Source organism: Anoplolepis gracilipes, chromosome 13 (genome assembly GCF_047496725.1).
Source record: "Anoplolepis gracilipes chromosome 13, ASM4749672v1, whole genome shotgun sequence".
NCBI classification, from domain to species: Eukaryota; Metazoa; Arthropoda; class Insecta; order Hymenoptera; family Formicidae; genus Anoplolepis; species Anoplolepis gracilipes.
In genome coordinates this window covers 1,507,867-1,532,616 of record NC_132982.1, presented here as the reverse complement: position 1 = coordinate 1,532,616, position 24,750 = coordinate 1,507,867, and the positions used below count along the sequence as shown (strand labels likewise).

General features: G+C 33.2%; 1 protein-coding gene across 6 annotated transcripts in view; it reads right to left on the bottom strand.

Annotated features, from left to right (window-relative positions):
- LOC140672277 (protein expanded) overlaps window positions 1–24,750 on the bottom strand; it is a 119,231-nt gene that overhangs the window by 1,980 nt on the left and 92,501 nt on the right. For 3 of the 6 annotated variants that reach the window (XM_072904277.1, XM_072904275.1, XM_072904276.1), the window contains 5 exons: window positions 23,825–24,100; window positions 23,409–23,574; window positions 8,468–8,770; window positions 7,375–7,647; window positions 1,062–2,815 (listed from right to left, as the gene is read on the bottom strand). In XM_072904277.1, the coding sequence (XP_072760378.1) occupies window positions 1,062–2,815; window positions 7,375–7,647; window positions 8,468–8,770; window positions 23,409–23,574; window positions 23,825–24,100 (2,772 nt within the window). Of the gene's footprint in view, window positions 1–1,061; window positions 2,816–7,374; window positions 7,660–8,467; window positions 8,771–23,408; window positions 23,575–23,824; window positions 24,101–24,750 lie in introns of all 6 variants that reach the window. The other 3 variants (XM_072904278.1, XM_072904279.1, XM_072904280.1) reach the window with 3 other exon arrangements.

The following is a 24,750-nucleotide window of genomic DNA, read 5'->3' as shown; positions in this document are numbered from 1 at the left end:
TTCGGACGAATCCTGAACTTGATATATTATCTGGAATAGATACTTTATTTGTATAATTGTATTTATACAGGGTGTCTCATAACTAACGAGCCAACGCTCGTGAGCGGGTAGAGCGGGTTAAATGGAATAGAAAAGTCCTGTACCATTTTGCGATTTTCAGAATAATTATTGAGAAATTAATTTACAAAGATCGGCAAATCCGGCGCGAGCCTGCCGCAAAAAAGATGGCGAGAAGGACGGCCCTAAGAACGATCGCTAAGCGCGCGCGGCGTAAATAGGCGCCATTGCCTCGCAGTTACCAGGGGCATAGACGAGAAGCGTTGATAAGAACAATAGATTAGCGATTATTATTTAGCGACCGGCCTAGCGGTGGGCTGTCCTTCTCGCCATCTTTTTTGCGGCGGGCTGATACTCGCGCCGGATTTGCCGATCTTTGTAAATTAATTTCTCAATAATTATTTTGAAAATCGTAAAATGGTATAAAACTTTTCTATTCCATTTAACCCGCTCTACCCGCTCACGAGCGTTGACTCGTTAGTTATGAGACACACTGTACATATACAATTATATATATACACATACATATATATATATATATATATATATATATATATATACATATACACAATTATATAAATAAAGTATACATATGTATATATCCCAGATAACATATCAAGGATTTCGTCCAGGATTCGTCCGAAGGACATTCTGAAAATTTTTTTTATATATATAAAGGAGAGAAAACAAATATTTTAACCATATACTTTATATATTATATGTAAATTTCTATTTTTTATATTTTATTTTTAATAGAGCAAATTTTTAATTCTATGTAATTAAAATGTATCTTAAAGAACAAAATTAGACACATTTACTTAGTTTATATTATACTGTAGTGAAAATTAATACTATAATACCATAAAGTAAAATTTGTGATAACTATGTTTAACAAAAAATTGATTTTTAAATTTCGAAAATAAAATTATTTATTATTATTTTACTTAAGTTGCAATATAGTAAATATGAGTTAATTATTTTTATATCTTTCATATTTTTTGTACCTGTATTTCATAAGGAGGTGGTGGTGGAGGCGGCGGTAACCTACGATGCTTGGATTGTGGTAGAGGTTGCATTTTACTCGTGACCAGAGTGTCCAAACATTTGAGAATGTTCTCATCACTTCTGGTGTGCGAAAATGTATGCAACGGATGAGGATCAACTGGTGCAGACGGTTCTGTTCTAAAACTGTGGTTAGAACAGGTCGCGCCACTATACAGTGAGTTCGTGCTAGCGGCATAATGACTGTTGAGATTGTTATGTACTAGATAATTGCTACCAGAATTAATGGTGTCGCTAGTATTCAAATTCTGATTAGACGCACATTTAGACTGCGAAGAAAAGGAAGAACTAGGAAGATAGGGCGTACTACGATACATCACTGAGGATTTGCTAAAAGACGGATATGGTGGTGGTGGATAGGCGGCCATAGCTGCTAAAAGAGAACCCTGTTTAGCATCGATATATTCCTGCTTTGACACTGCTGGATCTTTGAGCGGAAACATAACATAATCAACATCAGAATAGAGCTGCTGTTTGTATTGTTCTATTTGAGATCGAGTGATTTGATTTGTATAAACAGTTGCTAAACTGGATGGCGGCAGTAGTGGTGGTGATGGTGGTGGCGGTGGTTGTCGCGGATGTACCATTGGAGGTGGGGGCGGGGGTGGCGGTGCGGTCAAATAGGATAAAAGCACCGGACCGTTTCGAGAAGCATGCACGTCCAGATAATTGTTTGGGCCTACCACAAGAGCGGCTACCGGAGCATGTACCGGAGTGGGCTTCATTTTATCACCTGGATAAGTAGGAGGTTGGATTCTAGGTGGTGGTTTTGGTGCGAGGTTTTCTGTAATATCATTGGTGGTCTTCGCAATCCTCGGGACGGACCCAGACATCGTTGACATATCGGGATAAGGCGGTGGAGGTGGTGGTGGTTCTCGTGGTTTTACTGCGTCGTTTCGCGGTGGCGTGGGTGGCGGTATTTGAATTTTTTCTCGTTGTGAAGTATAAGGAGGCGGTAACGGATTGGTCCGTCTGGGTGATAATGGAACAAAGTCATCTCGAATCGTATTATACGGCGGTGGTGGTGGCGGTGGTCCTCGTTCTCGATCTAATTCCAGTAGGCTCGATTTCTTCTGAATATTAATCGTTGCATAATCAATATTCTCTATCGGATACGGTGGCGGCAGCGGCAGTTGTCGATCACTGTCCGTGCTAAGTGGTTGTGACTGTGATGGTGGCGGTGGAGGTGGTGGCACAGTCACATAATCGCAATCCGAGTCCATAAAATTGCTGATAGTCTTTCTTGGAGGATATCGACCAACTATCAGGTCTGATAATTCGTCCGCCGACAGAAGTGGCCTCACGCTGGACGGATCACTTCCATCACCTCGAAAGCTGCCTGCGCTGAGTATGCTGTTACTGCGTGAACGCGAGTCCTCGAGTAGTTGATTTAATGAGACTTCATCTTCATCCTTACAAATGCTGTATATCGGTTCCTGATCTGCCGTCCCAACATCTTCAGTATAGACATTGCTACTCTCAGACTGCAATCCGCTGTGAATAGTATAAAAACCGGACGTAATAGATGCCTCGTCAGTGGTGGATTGAACGCAGCTAAGAACACAAACATCGCTCGCTGCTGAAGATTCGTTGGTTTCACTAGTAGGTGAATATAAATCATCGCCGATTCTTTCATCCTGGATTTCATTGCTTCTCAACGTATATATTCCACTCGTCTCGCTCGTAATATCCGTACCTAAAATATATCATTCGAATTTTATTATTGATACACTAAATATTTATTATCATTAATATATTTTTATGAAAAAAGAATAAAGTCATTAGAAATATGGTATACAAATGTTTAATTTAATTAAAAATTTATTTTATTTTTTGATAACAGAGTATTTTACAGACTTAAGAAAAATCTCCAATAATTGTTTGGTAGATTTTTAATAAACACTGTTTATTGCAGTAATGTACAATGTGACAATGTGTAAAGCTTTGAAATCACTCTTTTTCTTTGATGATAAATTACTTTTTATGTTCTTATTTTTCTTATTTTTATTTTTTAGACATTGATATACTATGTGATCTAAAGCGTAACATGTAAAACACTTGTTGATTCTCTCTTTTTTGTGTTTTATTTTTATTTTACCCATGGGACACCACGCATTTTATGTACGTCTTTAGGTTCATCATTTGTTATACTAATGTCTTGTAATAGCTTCGTTTTTATGGCATCGTCCGTGATATTTATACCGGAATTTTTAATTCTCATAATTATTGGCTTATATTGCTCTGGAAGTCCTGCTAGTAAAAATATGTCCATTCGTCTTTGACTTCAACTCCAATAAGTTGATGAGTAGTTGTAATTATTTTGTTCACGTAGTCTTCCACTGACTTACAGTTATCCAGTCGCGTCGTCACTAATTTTCTAAGCAACGTCTCAATTAACCAAAAAAATAGTCCACATTTTCGCAAAATTTCACAGGGCTTCGCGTCGTCTCCCGTGCCTTCCCACATAAATAAAAATAACAAAATAACAAGGCTGGCAGTACTACATTTCAATGAAAATCTGTATCTTTGTGGAAGAATTTTTTCAGATTGAAAATGCAGAGGAAGCCTCACGCATTCACATAAATATTTATATGTACAATTAATATAAAATTCTTGCTTGAAAAGTTCAAATTATCGCATTTAATACTTATGCTCTTATCGTACACTTTAATTGTTAATAACTTTTTAATAAACAACGAGCAATGGTTAAATCTTTTAAATATTACTTAGAGTCATGTCATGACCTTGACAACATAACAAAATCACTAAAATCTGTAAGATTGTTAATTTATAATGTTTAATACCTTTAATACATAATTGCATAACCTATTATTTTATAATGTATTACATTATGCCAAAATAATTCAATTGTAAACAGTATGTTGTAGAGTTTATTTCCTACGGATGTTTTTGAATGGTAAAAAACCCTACATAAAATGTCTTATTCAAAAATAGTGTTTCGCATTTACGAGATTTTATCGTGAATTCTGCTTTGCAAAAATCTCGGATTGGATCATGGGCCAATATTTTTCAGTTCGATATTGAGAATAGAACCATGAAATCTTGTATGCCTCTGAATCCGATAACAATTAGAGAAGAAGTGAATCTTTTTTTAATGCGAGAGTTTGCATTCATTTGAATGCCTCTTATTGCGATTGAATGCGAAGAATGTCTAAGAGTCAAGTGAATTCTTTTGAATGCGAGAGTTAATATTTGATAGAATTCTATTGAATGCAATAAAATAAGAAGAATACAAAAAACAGAATTCAGAAAATATTCAAATGTCAATATTTTTTAATTCTTTTCAATCCGACGTTTTATGCAGGGAAGCTATCCGCTTATAAATTCCGGTATAATTTTTCTTACGCTGTTGTCTCACATATTTTTTACGAAAATAATATCAAAATAAGAAAATAATTGACAAACTAAGCACATAAAATTTTTATTTTATATATATGTATATATGTATATATATATATATATATATATATATATATATATATATATATATATATATATATAGAAAATGCCGAGGCTATAATAGTTTTCAAATTAGAAAGGTTTAAAGATCACGAATGACAGGATTAGAATTTCGCGCCCTCAGGGATAGCAAAATGATCAGTAACGAAGGTACTTCCATGAATCGAATAAGTATCTTTAACAATAGTAAAATTATTGTCAAAAATTCAAGAGTTTTATTAAGAATCTATTTCTGCTTATCTGTAAGAAATTATAAGAACAATTTAAAATGTTTTTATTCAATAGTTTAATATACCGATGTTTAAGATATCGATGTGTCATTTGTCACATTTGGTTTATATGGTGAGTTCTCGTGGTAAGATTTATTGATAAAAACATTTTTTATTTCATACATAACTTGAGATTGAATTTGTCGATAAAATATCAAACATTACTTACCAATTATTATTTATTCAATTTTGATTTTTTGATACAAGTCAAACCATCTCTTTTTAATGTTTTAATAATATTCTTTTTTATAATGTAATGTTTCTTTTTTATATTTCGTAATCTTGAAAAAAATTTCTAGAACTTAAAAAAAAGAATATTATAATAGAATCAAATAGTAAAAATTACTGTAAAATTAAAACGGGCTTTTACTTTTTTAAAACCTATAAAATGTTTATTTTATAAATTCTTGAAAAATTAATTTACGACATATTATATTAAAAATTATTTTACAAATTATTTTATAAATCTTTTTTAAAAATTTTACGGTAATGTTTAAAATTACTTTACAATATAGATTTTTAATATTACTGAGCTTTTTGTATTAATGTTAAAAATATTTTATTAATATCAATAACATAAAATTATATAAAAATTAAATAAAATTAACATAACATTGAAGAAACGTAAATGAACAAAATTCTAATGCACGAACAATTAATGAATTTAATTAACAAATAATTAATGTATCATTGAAGTTACTTTGTGGCCATAAGTTCATCAATAAAATAACCACTAGTGCAACCATTAATAATCTGTTAAGAAAAACTTTTATCTCCCAACTCTATTCTATTATCTATTGGATCTTTATAAATTCTTTTACATTACTCTATAAAAAGAAATCTAGTGGTGTTAAATCAGGCGATCGAACCGGCTAATGTATGGAACCATTTTGTCCAATCCACCTTCTATCAAACTTGTCATTTAATTTTTGCAATAGTTAATGAGATATTAATCATAAGAGATCAGCCAATCGGCGCCCGGCAGGAGTGCGGCACGAAGAAGCCTCCCACTGTTACTTGATACTAGGCGCGCCGACGAAGCGGTGAGAGGAACGCTCTGCATTGACAACTTGAGGAATCATACACGCTTCGTCGGCGCGCCTAGTATCAAGTAACAATGGGAGGCTTCTTCGTGCCGCGCGCTCTTGCCGGGCACCGATTGGCTGATTTCTTATAATTAATATCTCATTAACTATTGGAAAAATTGCAAAATGGTAGATAACTTTTTTGCTCAGTTTAATCTACTCTACCTGTACCTGACGGGTAGTTCGCAAATTATGCGACACACCCTGTATATACAGGGTGTCTCCGAATTGCCAGATCAATTCTCGTGGGTAGGTAGAGCGTGTTAAACTGAAAACAAAAGTCTTATATCATTTTGCTAAATTCGCAATAATTAATGAGATATAAATTAATAAAGATCGGTCAATCCGTGCCAGTATAAGCGCGCGGCGCAAAGAAACCTCCCAGTTATTACGAGAGTTGATCTGGCAATTCGGGGACACCCTGTATATATACTACTATACTACTATACTCTTTAGAACATTTTAAAACGAAAAGTTTAATACAAAAATGTCGAGGCTATAGTAGTTTTCAAATTAGAAAGATTTAAAGATCACGAATGACAGGACTAGAATTTCGCGCGTTCAGGTACGGCAAAATAACAAGTGATAAAAGTGCTTCTATGAATTTATCTAATTCTTTTATCACTTGTTATTTTGCTGTACCTGAGCGCGCGAAATTCTAGTCCTGTCATTCGTGATCTTTAAATCTTTCTAATTTGAAAACTATTGTAGTCTCGACATTTTTGTATTAAATTTTTCGCCTTAAAATGTTTTAAAGAACCTGCCATTAAAATATTTGCCGGTCATTTCAGGACACCCTGTATATACAGGGTGTCCGGTAATAACCGCCTCATCGCTCATATACAGGTAGAGCAGGTCAACCTGAATAAAAAAGTCCTCTACCATTTTTCGATTTTCAAAATAATTATCGAGAAATTAATTAAAAAAGATCGGCGAATCCACGCGAGTAAAGCGCGCGCGGCGAGAAGGCCGTCCCACCGCTACGCGGTTACTAGGCGCGCTACTCATACGCATCCATTTTCAGTCGTAGATCGCTCCTCCTATCATTCAATGAGCGCCTCGTAACCGCATAGCAGTAGGATGGGCCTTCTCGCCGCGCGCTTGTACTCGCCCAGATTTGTCAATCTTTGGTAATTAATTTCTCGATAATTATTTTGAAAATCGAAAAATGGTGGAGGACTTTTCTACTTAGTTTGACCTGCTCTACCTGTATATGAGCGATGAGGCGGTTATTACCGGACACCTTATATAATATATATATATAATATGTATATATATTATTATTAGACACAAAAATGTGATCAGAGAAAATCATATTAGAAGCTTAGTTTTGAGTCTGATAATTTTAGAATAAAGTATTTTCGAATCGATAATTTACAAAATTATTTGTTAAACTGATTAGCTATTTTACTGTTCATTACCTATGTATTTACCTGTCTTCTTACATCTGTCGTAAATAGTGGGGAAACTGGCTGTCTCTGAGGAGATTGCAGAGTTTTGCGCCGTGTGCGAGTATCCTAGTTCTAAACTTGAGGTCACTGAAGTGCGACGTATTCGCGATGGCCTGCCCGTAGGTGTATTAACGATGACGATTGTGCTGCAACTACTACTGCATTGTGAATCCTCGGCAGCCATTGTAGTGTTCGCTGTGAAGCGTGCCATCAATGTGGAATTGATATCGGAACCATCAAACTCTGAAAATTGTCCTATGATTACGTTAAACCATATGCACATAAATAATTTGCATATGATTGCGAGAAAAACATCGAGTTGATAGAACATATTGATTTACTATATGTCCTATCTACTCTAAACTCGTCAGAAAAAGCTATTGTTTTATTCTGGAATAATTTTTTAATTTCAACACTTTTATTTTAATAATATATTCATAAAATAAAAATGTTATCTTTTACTAGCTTACATATAATATTGGTAATTATATGGCAAATGTGTAAAAAAACGGTAGAAAATCCAATTGACAGAAAAATAGTTAATCAGTTTATCTGATCCAGAAAGGTACAGTACATGAAGATGCAAAGACGAGTTATTATTTTAACACAATATTTATAGTATTTTTCAATGCGATAATAATATAATAAACGCACGATCATATGTAAAACATATATTTTTATATTTATACCTAATCTAATAGGGTCGCATAAAAAGGAAATTCTCGTTAGACACATTCCATATATCGATGCCTAAATAATTAGCATGATTAACTAATCAGAAGGTCTGTTCAATAACTGATCAATTGGCAAGAAATATATTATATATAATATCTCAGTACCAGAGTTGACATTCTTTTTCTTAAGTTCTTAAATTAAAGGAACAAACCATATCGATAAAGCTCAAATTTATTATTATAAATTGAACTCTATCTTACGTTAGACATAAATGATAAAATTATATAGATTGACTAAAGGGCGATTTTACTTAAATTCGTAATATAAGTGTAATTTAGTGCTTTTTTTAAATTAGTAAAATAAGATTTCTATTATCGACTAAGCTTACCGTCGATAATAGAAACGGGAGATACAGAGTGATTGTCCACATCCGTATTCGTGCAGTTTAAGATTCTACTTTGGGCAGCCGAATAAGGCGCCGTTTCTGTAAGATGTGGTAAACACTCGGTTGATGCCGGTGCGGTATCAGGTTCATCTTCACTGTGCACCCGATCGCTGACTATACCGGATGTTGTGTTTGAGGACGTACTCGAGATGACGGAAATTCGTTGATCACCACGTGCACCACGCGTTGTTAAACTCAGCTTGCATCGGGTAGGATACATATAACAATCCCTCAAGACTTTCCGTTCTATAAACCGCATTCAATTAATTATATTATTATAATTTCTTTTTTAAGTATTAATTTATTCTTTTAACAATGAATTTAAAACATGTGAAAAACGAAAAGTGAAGAAGTTAAAAATGAAAAATATACATTTTTAAGTATAAGGATGATATGATGCTGATAGTATATGGAAAGATATTATGAAATGTTATAACAATATTAAAAAATAAATTCTTAAAGTACATTTTAGAGAAAAATTAAGAATTTGATATTTAATTCAAAAGAAGAAAAGAGAAAATAATTGAGTTAAAAATAAATGAGACCTACAATAGAAGGAATGAGAAAATTTAAGCATTTCAAATAAATAAGCGATCTAAGATACATAAATATTAGAGAAAGAGAGAGAGAGAGAGAGAGAGAGAGAGAGAGACAAATATATAAAAAAATCGGAAAAAGGCAATTTCGAAGAAATATAGTAAAATATAGTAAAGGAAAAAAATCATAGCTCATTAATGTATTGATATAAATCATGGAGATAAATTTAAAATAAAAAAATATAAAGTTGGAAAAAGCATGGAAAAAAAAATAGAAATGTTGCAGAAAAGATATATAAATTTTAAATATAAAAAATGCTAAAAAATATAGATAAAATATAAAAAAGTATGAAAAAATAAAAATAATTAATAAAGAAGTTAAAAAGTTAAGTGAAAGATTAGAAATAAAAACTTGAAGGTTTGAGAAGATTAGAGAAGAAATGGATATAGTGATAAAAAATGGATAATAAGTTGGCAATAGGCTAAGAAAAAAGAAGGGATATGTCAGTAGAAAGAAGGGAAATTGCTAAAATATGAAAAGAAAAAGAATGAAATAGAAGGAAAGAAAGAGAAAGATTGATTGATTTTGAAAAAATTTTTAAAAGAGTTAAAATTTTAAACAGAAAGAATTTTTATAATAAAAGATTGACTTCTTAAGTGATATTCATAAAAAGACAAATAAACAGTATAAACTTGCAAACAGATACAGAATGCCTAAACTCTACATAAACATTATAGACAAATTGCCAAAAGTCTAAATAACCTGAAAGACACATACTTTGTTATTCTTTGCCATTTTCAATGATATAACAGTGGACTTTTTTCCATTATCATAAAATCAGTTCATCGTTAAACATCTTAATATTTAAGAAACCATTTGTAAAACATTTACGGACCAATATGTAAGTGACATAACACAGTGCTTCTTTTAAAATTTTCTAATAATTAGTGAAAGTGTGAGTTGATTTTTAATTTTTTTAATACAGGTTCCCAATCTTTTATTTTTCAATTAACAATCAACATTTGTGTCACTTCTATCAATCAAAAGAAGAACATTTATCAATTTGATCTAATTTAATTTCTTATCTATTTTTAACCTAACGACTACATAATAATTTTTGACTACATAATAATTTTTGACAATTAATTTTCGAAATATTTATACGACTCTTTGCGTCTGTACTTATTGACACGTTATGTATAATTGTACTGTTTAGAAATCTTTTTATTTTCTCATTAAATTTGTATTATTTGCGCTGAAGAAGGTTAAGTCATAAAGTTGACCAAAACGTACATGTTATTTTAATAGATTAATTCGTTACATAAAATAGATACTTGCGCACTATTTACAGCATTTGGCTCTTACTCACCAATTTTTTAAGTTAATTTTGATTGATTTTTATTAAAATATACTCTTTTGACATTCGTTTAAACGGCTTAATTCTTTCGCATCATCTTATTTTAGTTGTTAAAATATGATATATTTTCACTACTTCAAAATATACTCTTTTGCACACTTTTTATTTTACGAAATTATATAGCAATGTTCTCGGCCTATCGTATTCTATTTACAATTTGTTATTTGCAATTTATTCAGCTGTGTTTTTTCCATATCAATTAATAACGTCGCATAATATTCAAAGTGAGGCGCTATGATTGACTTATATACAATACATCTGTGTATGGCAATAAAATTATCTATTCTATTTTAAAAACTTTTTTTAACACTCCTTTATTTTTTAACGTATAATCACAACGGTCCTTAAATGAAAGTCTATTATTAATAAATATGCCTAAATATTTTATTATTTCTACTCGTTCTGTATTATTGTTAGTTCAAAATATTTCAACGTAATATTTCCTTTCAGTTCTTGATTATCATATATTTTGTTCTTCTTGCATTCATTATGAACTTATTAATTTATCTATTTTTCTTTACTATCTTCCTTTTTTTCTTGTCAAAGATTGTACCCTCTACATATATCTGCAGAGTGTGTATTTTCCCAGCTATATGGAACCTACATCCGAATGGCCTAGATTAGAGGGATTTCATGGCAAGATATTCTCGATGGATTGTCACGGTCTTCCGAAAGGTGGCGATCAAATGAATTCGATGTTTCTTATTGGATTTGAACCCAGGTTTTTCGGTACAGAGAGACACACAACTCACTGCGCCATGATAGCACCCACATTTCTACTATTGTATAATATTGTAAATGCCATATTTATTTTTCTCTCTAACTTTGCATTATTTTTCGCAGTTATCTATATTAATGTAATATCTACAAACATACTATATCCTTCTGGACAGTCTCTGATTATATCATTTATATATATTATATACGATAAATAAGAAAAGTCCTAACACAGACCCCTATGGTACTCCGTATTGACAATTAAGACTATTTATTGTTGAATCGAATTGCGTGTTCTATTTTTTAGATAATAATTTTAACTATTCCAGAACCATTCTTTTAATTCCATATTGGTATAATTTTTCTATTAATTTTTTCTATCTATTTAGAAAGAAAGAGAGAGAGAGAGAGAGAGAGAGAGAGAGATTTTGATTTTCTTTGATCTTTGGATCAAGAATATTTCAGTTAATCAAAAAATTGGAGACGAGGAACTTGCGCAATTATTAATGAAAACTCCACTCAGAGTCAACAAGAGCTTGTTTAATAATTTGGAGTTATCTAGCAATCCATATCCATCCGCTTACATTAGCTGGGAAAAATTCAGAGATTAAATCGATGAATTTCATACAAGCTCAGTTCAGAAAACAAAGAATAAAGGTTCGATACGGCTTATATTTTTACTGACCAGATTTAAAAAGAAGAAAATTATCATAGATAATGAAAAATAAGTTTTGTATGATAATCCTAAACGCAGAAAATCATGAGTAGATCCCAACCATCGACATTAACTCAAAAACTCAAGATTTATGCTAAGAAAGTTTTATCGTTTATCTGAGTATGGTGTATTTAATAAGTTTTTAATAATACATTTAATAAATACAATATTTAAGACCAGACTGTTTCTGTAGAGCGTTATCAACAACAATCCAATTGAGTGATGAATTGAAGAGGCCATGTACTGAACAGAGAACAGAAGTTATTTTAATTAGAATTATAGCAGTTATTGTCACTGTTTCGCGGTTACTAGGCCTGCGTCTAGCGACCGGACCTAGTGGTGGGCCGTTCCTTCTTGCAACGGGTTGATACTCGCGCAAATTGGTTGATAGTTTTAAATTAATTTTTCAATAATTATTGTAAAAATCGCAGAATAATATAAAACTTTTTTGCTCAGTTTAATCCTGCTCTACCTGTACACCAGAGATTTTTTACAAATTACCAGACATCCTGTATATATAATATATATGTACATAGAAATCTAATTAAAAACAATATTAAAAAATTAGCTATTCAAACAGTAGAAAAAGACTGGAAATATCTTATAAATGTTTAAAAAAAAATAAGACGTTTTTAAATTGTTTTTTAGACGTCTTGTAGGGTTATATGTTAGTTAATTTGTTTACCGCTATGCGACGCAATATACACTATCTTTTCCGTGCTTACATTTTAGTCATGAGAATTATATAACCGTTCTGGGAGGAGGAGGAAAAGATGGTAGACGGAGAGAATGAGTGAAATGTGTGCTCGGAGGAATATGTAAGTTTTTTGAGAGGATAGGAAAGTTTGTGAAGGGAAAGGAAGGGCTGGAGAGAAAGTGAGAGGTCAGTGCCGTCCGGGAAAGTGGAGTGGAGGAGAAGGACAAACGTGGGGGAGAGATATACGAGCAGGAAATGTGGAGTGACAGGATGGGAGTGATGACGTGGGAGAATCGGAGAAGCGAAGAAAGGAGAGACAGAGTAGAGCAAGGAGCAAGGAGGAAAAGGGAAGAATGGAAAATTGATGGTGAGGATGCCAAGAGGGGTTTGGAAGAAAGGAGATAAAAGAGAAGAGAACAGGAAAAAAAGAAGAAGAACAAGAAAGATAAAGGATGGCAAGGGGGGCAAAGAGAGCGGTATGGAGTGAACGGTGTGACAGAGCAGAAAAGAGTAAGGAGTACCGATGACGGAGGATAAATGGCAGCAGGCGACGGGCCGAACGGTGCAGCACGAATAAGGCAGCGGATAGATCAATGTCGATAAGAGGCTGGTCGATATATCAATCGGGCAGTAGTGGATAGAAGAGATAAGGTGCAAGTGATAGGAGATTAGGAGAGAAGGCTAGGCAGATAGAAAGAGGAAAGATAAGAGTGAGAGTAAAGAGGAAAAGAAAGAAGGAAGAAGGAGCTAGGAGAGATGGAGGAGCTAAGAGGGATAAGGAAAGAGATGGGAGAGATGAAAGATTGCATGACGGAGTTGCTGAGAGTAGTGAGGAAAATCCACGGTGAGCTGGAGAGTAGGAAGGAGAACAAGGAGAGAAAGGCGGAAAGCGAGAGGAGCGAAAAGGCGTTGGAAGAGGAACAAAAGAGAGGAACGATAGAATGGTGAGGGGAGGAGAGGGGAAGTGAGGAGAAGGAGAGAGGGGTTGAAGTAAGTGACGAAGTAGATGGTAGAGAGGAGAAAGGTGGCAAGAAGATGGAAAAGAAGAAGAAGTGGGAGAAGGAAGAAAAAGGAAGAGAGAAAGGGAGGGAAGGAGGGGAGGCTCGAAGAGGGGATCGGACTGGGCAAGAAGAAGCACAGGAGGAAAAAGAGAAAGACAAAGAGTGAGAAAAGAAGAGGGGAGGAAGAGGAGGGGATGGAGAGGAAGAGGAGAGAGAGGCAAGAGAAGAGAAGAAGAGAAGAGGCTAGAGAGAGTGAAGCATGGTGGAAGGTGATGGAAGAGGACGAGGAGAAAAGATGGAGGGAAGAGAAGAAAAAAGAGGAAAGAGAGAAGAAGGAAAAGTAGGAGAGTCTATGGAAGAGGATGGAGGGAAGAGCGGAAAGAGCAAGAAAGGAGAAGGGACGCAAGGAGATGGAGAGAAAAGAAAGAGAGCGGGGAGAGAGGAAGAGGAGAGAAGAAAGAAGAGAGAGAGGAATGTGATATGGAGAGGAATAGAGGGTGCGGATCAGGAGGAGAGGAGGCATATTGTGGAAGGGATTGTAAAGAGGGAATTAGGCAGGAAGTTAAGGATGAAATGGATAGAAGAAAAAAGAAGGGAGGACGGATGATTCTAACGGAAATGGAGAAGAAAGAGGACAGAGGAAAGAGGTGCTAGGGAAGGAAGGGGAGATCAGAGGGAATTGGGGAGTGGAAATGGATGAGGATTTGACGTTGGAGGAGAGGAAGACGAGATGGAGGATCAGGGAGACAGCGAGAAGAGAGAAAGCGAGAGGCAGGAAAGTGGTAGCAACGAGCTGGGAACTGAGAGTGGATGGGAAGAGGTGGAGATGGGTAGAGGAAAAGAAGAGATGGGAGGCAGAGGATGGAGAGGAGGGAAAGGAGAGAACTAAGAAGAGAGAAGAAGAAGATGACTAAGAGAGAGAGGAAAGCTAGTGAATGAGGGAGAGAAGAAGAGGAAGTGGCAGTGGTGATAGAGAGGAGGGAGAGCGGAAAGACAGAGGAAAAAAGAGAGAAGAGAGAGAGAGAAAGAAAGGGGGAAGGGGCGAGAGGAGGTTTAGAGAAAGGAGAGGGAAACCATAGTCTGGAAGGAAGGACGAAGGAGAGAAGATAGAAGAGAGGAGAGAAGATGAAAGGAGATCGGAGAAGATGGAGAGAGCGGAGGGAGAGTCAGAGGAGAGAGAAGAGAGGAGAGGAAAGGGGAAACGAGAGGGAAGGGAAGAGAGGAGAGAAGAGAGGGATGAGGGGGAGGTGGCGAGTCGCAAGGGAGGATGAGGGGAACAGTATGTGAGGTCGTGAAATGGCCAGGTTCGCGGAAAAAGGGGGAGGGGGGCTTGGACAAGAGGAGGCGAGTGTACAGAGATATTAGAGGGAAAATGGGGGTAGCGTATTTTTTGTATATTCTTGTAAATATATATTTATGTATGTACAGGAAAGTAAGAGGGAGGTTGTAAAAGATTTGGTGGTCCCTATAAAACACCCCGGCAATCCCGAGGGAGTCCGGAATAAACCATATCTATCTATCTATCTATCTATCTATCTATATAACCGTTCTTTTGCATGCTCTTGGCAAATTTCGCTATTCTTCGTATCTTTGCTCTATTAAAATAAAGTTATGTCTATATAAAACCATAAATTAACGAATTTCACCTTGTTTAAATCTCAACTCGCATCTTACCATATTATACTCCTACCATATTATACCATACTTTACTTATGTATGTAATATTTATATGATGCAAGTAAAACGATAAAATTTATAACGCAAAGTTAAAATAGAAAGAATGAGCAAACATTTTAAGATATTACATCTAATAATTATGTAATATTAAATCTAAAGTTATTTAATATAATGTCATGTCTATAGTTTAGTGGATAGGCAGAAAAATTAAATTCAATATCTTTTAATAGTTTTTGAAAGATGGTAGACTGTATAGATAGGAGAAGAAGGAGTAAGATATGAAGCAATCCTGGATATTTGCTTAATATTAATTTCAGCTAATAAGTATTTTGACTTGTGATATGTTTAAGATAAAAGTTATTGCACATTCAAAGGTCTATTTACATATGAGGATACCTTATATGAGAATGCCTTAATAAATTTAGGCGTATGTCGAACAATATATGTATGAAATGCATACATCCAAAATGCATTTTGTACATTATATAGTTATATAGTTATATCGCTACTAATAACTTTAATTTATAACTATATACATATAATATAATATTTCAGCTCTACAATATTATAAAACTAAAGTAATATATTCATCCACGGAAAAGATAGTGTATATTGCGTCGCATACTAAAGTAGAGAAGAAATACATCTAGATGCGAAAATAGACTATGTATTGATATAAATGTTGATATAATAGATTTTAAGATTATTTAAATTAAAAATGAAAAGTATATGAATCTTTCTATGTTCTTTGTAATTGTACAAGCGGGTTTAAAAGACTATTCAAAAGATTACTCATTGAAATTTATTATAAGTTCTCCAGCAATGAATCGGTTGCAATGTAATAACTTTAAGAAAATAAAGAGCACTATTCTTAGTCCACGTGTAAAAGCATCTTTGACAACATTCTGGATTTTGAATTCTAGCAATGCTGAAGAAAGCTTTTCTTTATGTAATTCTGCTCAATATAAGGAATAAAAACTTCATCCTGTATACCTTATAGAATCTTCTTTTCTTAACACATTATTTGAAAAAAAGAAAGGGGAAAAATAAATAACAGTAGCTAAGTTTGAGAAAATGACAGAAAAAAGATATTTAAAGGAAAAAAAGCAAGCAATATAGGAAGAAATGATAAATATAAGAGCATATAAGAAAAAAGTGTAAAAATGAAATGAGAATAATAGGAGATATTTAGAAAGATATTGGAAAACGGATCCAAGAGAGATAAAAAATTGGAGAAAATAGAAAAAGAAGTGCAAAAACAGAATAAGTAAATGATAGAAGATAAAAAAAATTAAGGAGTAAGAAAGAGTAGAAGAACAAAGCGGGAGAAAAGAACGGAGAGAAAAAAGGGAGGAAAGTATTGGCCCTCAAAAGAGAAACAAAAAGAGGAGACGGAGGAGAATTAGGTTAGGAGGGGTATTCCCAGAGTAACACCTAATTACTCTGGGAATACCCCTCCTATCGAGAGAAAAGAAAGGCCCCTGTAGCTTTAGGGTCCGCAAAACGGAGGTGGCGGAAACCTCAAATCCAGGAAGAGGAGACCTCATCGTGAAACGACCCTGTCTGGAGATGCGGTGATAATTAGGTGCTACCGCATCTTCAGCTCGGACATATGGTAGCGGGGTGTCCCCTTTATCAGGGAAACAGATGCTTCAACTGCGGTCACGCGGGTGACCGCAGGAGGTGGTGAAGAAGTACACCGAGATGTGCGCTTTGTCGCAATCTCGGCATCTCCCAATAAGCATGAGCTGGGGAAGGTTCCTCCTCCAGGAACTTGGTAAAAGATCTTTGTAGATGAGGTGAATGGGTTCCAGAGGGGACACTCATGGAGGAGGAGGGTTTTGTCGAGTGATGATCACCGGGTGAGGCTTCCCTCGACGTAACCAATGTCAGATGACACCACAAGAGGATAAAAGGAAGAGGCACAACTTATATTAGTGAGACCCTCTCTTCCGATGAGGATCCACCCCGGACAAATAGAGGTGGCAACGCCGAAGTCACATCGGCGTGACCGTTAACCTCTCGGGACCGCGGGAAGTTCAAGCGGGGGCTTGGGCTCCCCATTACACGTGGTTTCTTGGAATGGTGTGACTCCATCTCTCCGGTCAGGCGAGGTATTTTGAGCGGTTAGTTATCCTCCCGAGGAAGGTTATGCTGGGGAGAGGAAAGCACTGAAATAATGCGGAAAGCGGTGCCTCCTCCTTAATGCGTCGGCGTTCTCTACACAGTGACCTTACCCGACGCGTTAAGAAGGAGGCACCGCTTTCCGCATTATTTCAGTGCTTTCCTCTCCCCAGCATAACCTCCCTCGGGAGGATATGCTGGAGAGAGGGAAGCCCTATCCATGAGGATTTTCCACATGTCCTATCCATGAGGATTTTCCACACGGGAGCCCTATCCATGAGGATTTTCCACACGTAAAAAAAAAAAAATTAACTTAAATTAAGAATAATTCAGTGTGTAACCTTTTGTTACGCATCACTATTGTGAGGCGTATAGAGAAGAAGAAAGAGGAGGGCGCGATCACAGTCGTAAGAAGATTCCCTCTACTTATAAATCTTCTTTCCGCCGACCAAAGAGATACGCGATGGGAGCAGGATAAAAGGCATCAAAGACGCCCCCGAACTTCAAGCGTCACTTTCCCTCCATTATAGGATATCTTTAATAAATGACATCTATAGGGGAAGGATATTAGTGAGGCCACTGTTTAATCTAGGTTAGATAATGCTCTCCCCCGCTCTCGCCAGGATGTTTTGTCTTGAGGAACACAAATCTTTTTCCCAGTTAAAAAGGGAAGGAAAGGGTTAGTATCCTTTTTTTGATGATAAGGAAGAACTCCGTAACGACGGAAACTCAGGGCCTGGGCAGCGATCGTGTAAGAATTGGTGAATTTTTTCACTTTTTAATTTCCTCTATTCATAATCTCACGTGAATATTTTCATTTTCCACAAATACTCTGAGAGTGATCGTGTATGTACAAAGTGAAAAAATGAAATAACCAGAAAAATTCATAGTTAGGAACCACTTTCATCTCTATCCTATAACTTAAAAATATCTTGAAGAGTATTAGTAACACAATAATCAATTTTGTTACATATCTGTGGAACATTTGGATTTTTGAAATCGCAAGTATGTATTAATACTATTAATTATATTACATTATACCATATTACTTTATATTTGTTTATATATATTATTGTATTATTAGTCATAATTTAATATAACTTATACAATCAATTGTGTAAGAAATATCATGTATATCGATACTTCATGATATTTCGATATGTATTTCTTATATGTATGCCATTTTCAGCAAATAAATGTTAGTGATTTCAGAAATTCACTGATATTTCACATTTTCACAATATAGATTGCTACCAAAAAAGTTCACGTGAAAATTTTCACATTTCCGCATCACTAAAAATTACACAATTGCAAAATAGTCGAGTTCACTCGGAAATGTTCATTTTTCAACATTCCGTCCTACGGGAAAAGATACGCGATCGCTGCTCTGATCGGTTATTACTATTATTACTTTATGTGTACTATTTGACCGATCGAATTCTGACGAGCTGCAAAGAAAGAAAGAGCAGGAGTACCTCTGAAACAGTGCAACAGCCAGATTCCAGAACTTCCCAAACAAAGCACCCGAGATGATCACCCGGAAAGTTTTAATGGATATTCCCGTTAAATAAAGTGAGCGTCTCATAAAACCCACTGCCGCTAACACACCAGGCGGTGGGTATACGTAAATAAATACATTTTCATCTCGACAACAGAAAGGAAAGATTAAGAATAATTTAAAATACATAACGCACAAATGAGTGGACGAATCTTAAGTCAGCTAATAATAAGCAAACAAACACCGATGAATATCTAAGCAAGTGCAGTAAGCAATTCTAATTTCTTATATGATACATATGGCTGTTAATAGTAATTAAAGGTGCACTCCGTTATTTTCCCTTTAAAATCCTTCGCGAGTGGCATCCGTTTGACCAGATTAATATTGACCACGGTTCTGATTAATACACAATAAAATTTTGTGGTATGAACATGAGAATAATCGAAAGCGTGAGCAGAGTATAATTATTCTGTATAATAATAATAACAGTATAATTATAGACCTCATCACGCATCCGAAGCATCAGACGATATGAATTGAACCTGGCTTTGTATCGCAAACCTAATAGCAGGGTTGGGAAGTAACGAGTTACTTGTAACGAAGTTACAGTTACAGTTACTTTTTTTCGGTAACTATAACTTAACTTCGTTGCTTTTTTCTGTCTGTAACTGTAACTTAACTTAGTTACATTTTTTTGGTAACTAATAACTATTTTAATAGTTACTTTTTTGAGAGCTTGCGCTAAAAGCATTGTTCTATATATCTTATTTTTACTTACCGACTTACCGACCAATTTTTTGCATTATAAAAAAATAATACAATATGGTAATAATTTAAATATAAGAAAAATGGAAAAAATTCAATAACAATTTGAACGTTATCTAACTTTAAATTTTTTATTATGATTATATAATTATTAAGTGCCTTATGGTTATTAAAAGTTAAGATTAATATTATTTTTTTTATAAGATTATAAAATATATTTGGATATTTAAACACATTATATTTTATTATATTTTATTATATTTTATTATTAATATTATATATATTGTTATAATTCATAATATATAAAACAATAAATTTTTCAGTATTTAGGTAGCATATGATTTAATCTTTTATCTTTATAAAATTATAATTTAATATACGTAAAATAATATAACACATAATTAAACACATAATGTACAACAATTAGTAAAACATAAAATGTAAGGTTTTTATGTTTAAAATAATATTGTACAATCATTTAAAAAAAATAACTGAAAAGTAACGACTTGTTACTTTTTGAATAACTGTAACTGTAACGAGTTCTTTTTTAAAATCGGTAACTTGTAACTGTAACTAGTTACTTTCTCAATGAAAAAACTGTAACTATAACTAGTAAGTTTTACAAAGTAACTTTCCCAACTTTGCCTAGTAGTACCATATAATTATAATTACGCGTCCGAAGCACGGGGCGATATGGTTTGGACTTTCAAGCGAAAAGTGGCAAACTCATGTGGAATGGTATAATTGCACATTTGAAACAACAGCCCTATAGTCAATCGGGACAGTGGTTAATCGGGACAGTGGTCAATCGGGACGGTGTTCAATCGAGATGGTAGTCAATTAGGATGGTGGTCAATCAGGACCTAGATCAGTTGGAACCGTATTCAATCATAACGTGGTCAATATCAACGTGATCAATTGCAACGTAGTCAATATCAATGTAGTCAATTGAGACCGTGGTTAATATCAACGTGGCTAAACAGCACATTCTTCGCCTTCATCAAACATTTCAAAGCAAAAATCAAATGAAATGTACTCTAAAACTATAAAGTTATATACAGTCGGACCTCTTATCCTACATTTTCGGTCCAGAATCTTCCCTTTAAACCTCTGATCCTACGACAAAAATTTGAGAGTGGGGGTATAATTCCCCTTTCGCGGTCGTAGCATGAGAAGATTTTTTGTCATAGGATAAGAGGTGCGACTGTACATGCAAATATATAAAAGCGAACGAATGCGTTACAAATTGGAATATGAGTGAAATATATTGGTGTTCCGGTTAGTTTTAAAGGCTCACTATAAATGACTGTAACTACAAATCTACTTGAAATATTTTGAAAGTTGATATGCCATTTCAAAGCTTGGATATTTTTATAAATAATTTGACACATGTCATGTGCATTTGTAAACAAAATCGCACTTTTTAGTGCAATTGAAAATAGAATGTCATAAAGAATATATTCGAATAAGAATAATTTTCGTCAGTTGTTACTTTACTGTTTTGATTCGAAGAAAACGGCTGCTAGAGCTCATCGATTTTTCTCAGAAACTTATTTTGAATCTGCTTCATCAGGAAAATATGTGAGTGCTTATTTCAACGATTCACAAGTAATTTTAATTTGAAAAATAGAAACTCAGATCAACCAAAAAAGTTTGAAAATACCCAATTGCAAACATTATTGAAAGCTCAGCTCAAATGCTTCAAAAAATAGCTGAAGCATTAAATGTTGATAAATCAACTTTCTGATCGTTTACAATTTTTACAAAAATCCCTCAAAATTAACCGGAACATCTATATATTATTATATTGCGTGTCTGCAAGTATGTGTTATAGAGTAAATATCTCTGTGTAATTTGAAATATAAAAGTGAAATAATCTATATAGAATCAATGAAATAATGGAAGATCTAATTTCAACGGAAAACAAATGTATAAAATATAAATAATTCCAAAAGACTTAAATAAATATCGCACAAAGAAATATTGTGAAGTTAATATAAAAATAACCTAATGGAAAGTTTCCTAAAAGATACAGAAGATAACATAAAAAGAAGTGAAAACTGTTTCTCAAAAATCTATAAAAAATAACAATACCTGCTTTTTATTTATTTTTGTCTACTTCTTTTAAATACAAATTTTGTATTTAAAAGAAGTATATAGATCATTTTAGACTTGTTATAAAGAAACATGAAAAATTATTATTGAATATCCAGACAACATAAAAATGTCAAAAAGCATTTTAAAGATATCTAAAGGTCGATAAGACGTCTTTAAATCATTTCTTTAAGTGTTCTTTAGAGAAATGTACTGTCTGAATATGTTTATTAAATAATTTGTTCTTTAATAAGATTGATTAAATATTTTTTTATCATGCAACTAGAAATCTAATGAAATATTTATAGTGATGTTTTTAAAAATTATTAGTTCTCATATTTTCTTTTTATGTATTATTTAAGATAAAGGTATCAAAAAGATAAAAATAATTTTTAATGCTTCTATTTTTTATAATATCGTACAATTAGATTAATCTAAAAACTAATTCCAAATTATTAAATTCCAATCGCTAATACTCAATTAATAGCAAGTAATGTAAGTAGAACAACCAAACTAGCCAATAATATCTTTATTTAATATTAAAACGACGTTTCGACAGTTTGGTTGTGGTCCTTTTTAAGTTGAAAACTTACTCTATTCTATTCTACTTACATTACTTGCTAAAAACTAATGATGTAAACTATAATATCCCTTACAGTACACAGGAGTATATTTCGACTCTATTTTTTTTTCTTTTTAACGCTGTATATTAAAAGAACATAAGTTTAGACTTCATAGTATCTAACAGAAATATACTTAAGTGACGCGCCTAAAAGAGCTGCAGGTCCCGTAGTCAGTCTAGCCGAGTAAAAGGTATTTAAACGTGTGTTTTGGAGTCGGTATACATATACCCCATGAATACTAACTATTTCGAAATATAAATAGTTTATGAATTTTTTAAAATGTTTTTTTCTAAATGTATAGAATATAAATGTAAATTTATAGATTTTTTTAATTTTCAAGTTTTTTTATAAAATTTATAAATTTTTAAAGTTTTACCTAAAAACTCAAGAATTTTTTTTAAGTCTATAAAAAGTTTTTCCAAAAATTTATCGTTTTTTTATAAAAATGTATACATATTTTAATAAAAAGAAAAATTTTAATTAATTTTATCTAAAATTATTGTTTATTTATTTGCTTCAAAACATATGTAAAATCAAGTAATTTGCAAGCAAAAAATTAACAAAAATATGTCCTTCTGAATAATTCAATGTTTTGCAATGCACGAAGTTATAATAATTTTTTTCATGTATGAAACTTCTACTTTAAGATTATATCCGATTTTTTCCTGTTACAATACCCTATATAAAATATATAAAATTTTTAATGTAAAAAAATAACATTTTTTGACGTTATTCCGAATGCTTACTTCTAGGCTTTCTTACATGAAAACTATAACTTCCACGCTAATAAACTTTTTACGAGCACACTCGTTAAAGTTTAAACTTTTGATTCATGTTTCATTAATGTCAAAAAAAATTAATTTTAAGTAAAGTTATAGCAAAAAAACCGATGAGTCATAAACGACTCCCTGTGTATCATTCGGAATTTAAGGTGTGTACTGTAAGAGATATAATCAGTTAATTATTTAACTTAATTAAATGTTCAACGTTGTAAACAATAATACAGAGCAACAACTCACCTTCTTCTTCTCGTCTTTTAACTTCATTTACTTTAGGTGCTATAGCCATCGAAAACTGATGGGTGTCACGGCAAAGTCCCAAAAGAAGTTTACTCTTGTCATCGCATCCACTATAGAGAGTGAGTTTATCTGCATGATCAACCGCTCGAATTTCAAACTTTTTGCGCTGCAGAAAAAATGAAATCTTTAAAAAATATACACAAATAATAAAAAAATTTATAAATCCAAAGAATAAATATATTTTCGGTAAAATATATTTTAGCAATTTATATTATTAAATACAAATAGCGCAAAGAATTTATTTTGACATACATATGGAGAAAAAATAATTTATATTATTATTTTAAGCACATAATTTAATATTGCAATATTGAACGGACAGAAACAACAATGTACATATAAAAATCTTAACTTACATCGAAAGAGAGTTTGCCAATGTTGTTCCAAGCGAAAATGCGTGGTATTTCCTCTTCAGTATAGATACGCACTCCACGAGCACAAATCGCCAAGAGTATGCGTCCAGGTCCTGCCTCATTTTTGTTTCGACGCAATCTATATAGGTGAGCGTTAAGTGGCGCCTCCAACAATACTGTTTCTCGAATGTACTGTAACTCTGCCTCCTCTCTAGAGAGTCCACTATTCTCCTTGTGTTGGGTTGCGAGCACAACGAGCACGTTCGACTCAAGACACATCTAAGAGTGTTCATTTAATCCATGAAAGATCATAATTATGAAATAAGAAACTTTAACTTAAGAGTCGACTATTGAACTATATCCTAACTGGAATGAGCGCAGCTATTGTTCTTGGGTCATGTAACCCGTCTAGAAAGAGAGCGCAACATCAAGGTATAGTTCTCTTTTTCTAACATATACAATTTGTGTAAAGTTAGGTTCTATGTTATGTGCATCATGTGAACGCAAATATAAATAATCTCAACAATAATAAATAATTATGCTGAAAAATTGTAGTATTATAGGCTGCGGAAATGTTTGGCAATCAAAAAGTATGTATATAATATAGTACATAATATATACTAATATAGTACAGTATACTAATATAGTACATAGTACATAAAAGATTAAATCATGTAATTGTTTATATTTTAAGACAAATTAATACTAATAATGTAATATATTATTAAATATTTTACAGATTTCCTTTACGAGATAAAAAGAGACACGCAAAATGGATGCCTATCAGACATTTATAAAATCTAAATATAATTGTAAACATGGTTATACATATTTTGAATAAAATATGTTTTGATAGTTATGAATTATTTATTAATTATTTGTCATATTTATCATACATTATTTGATAGTTATTTTAGTTCATTAAAGTT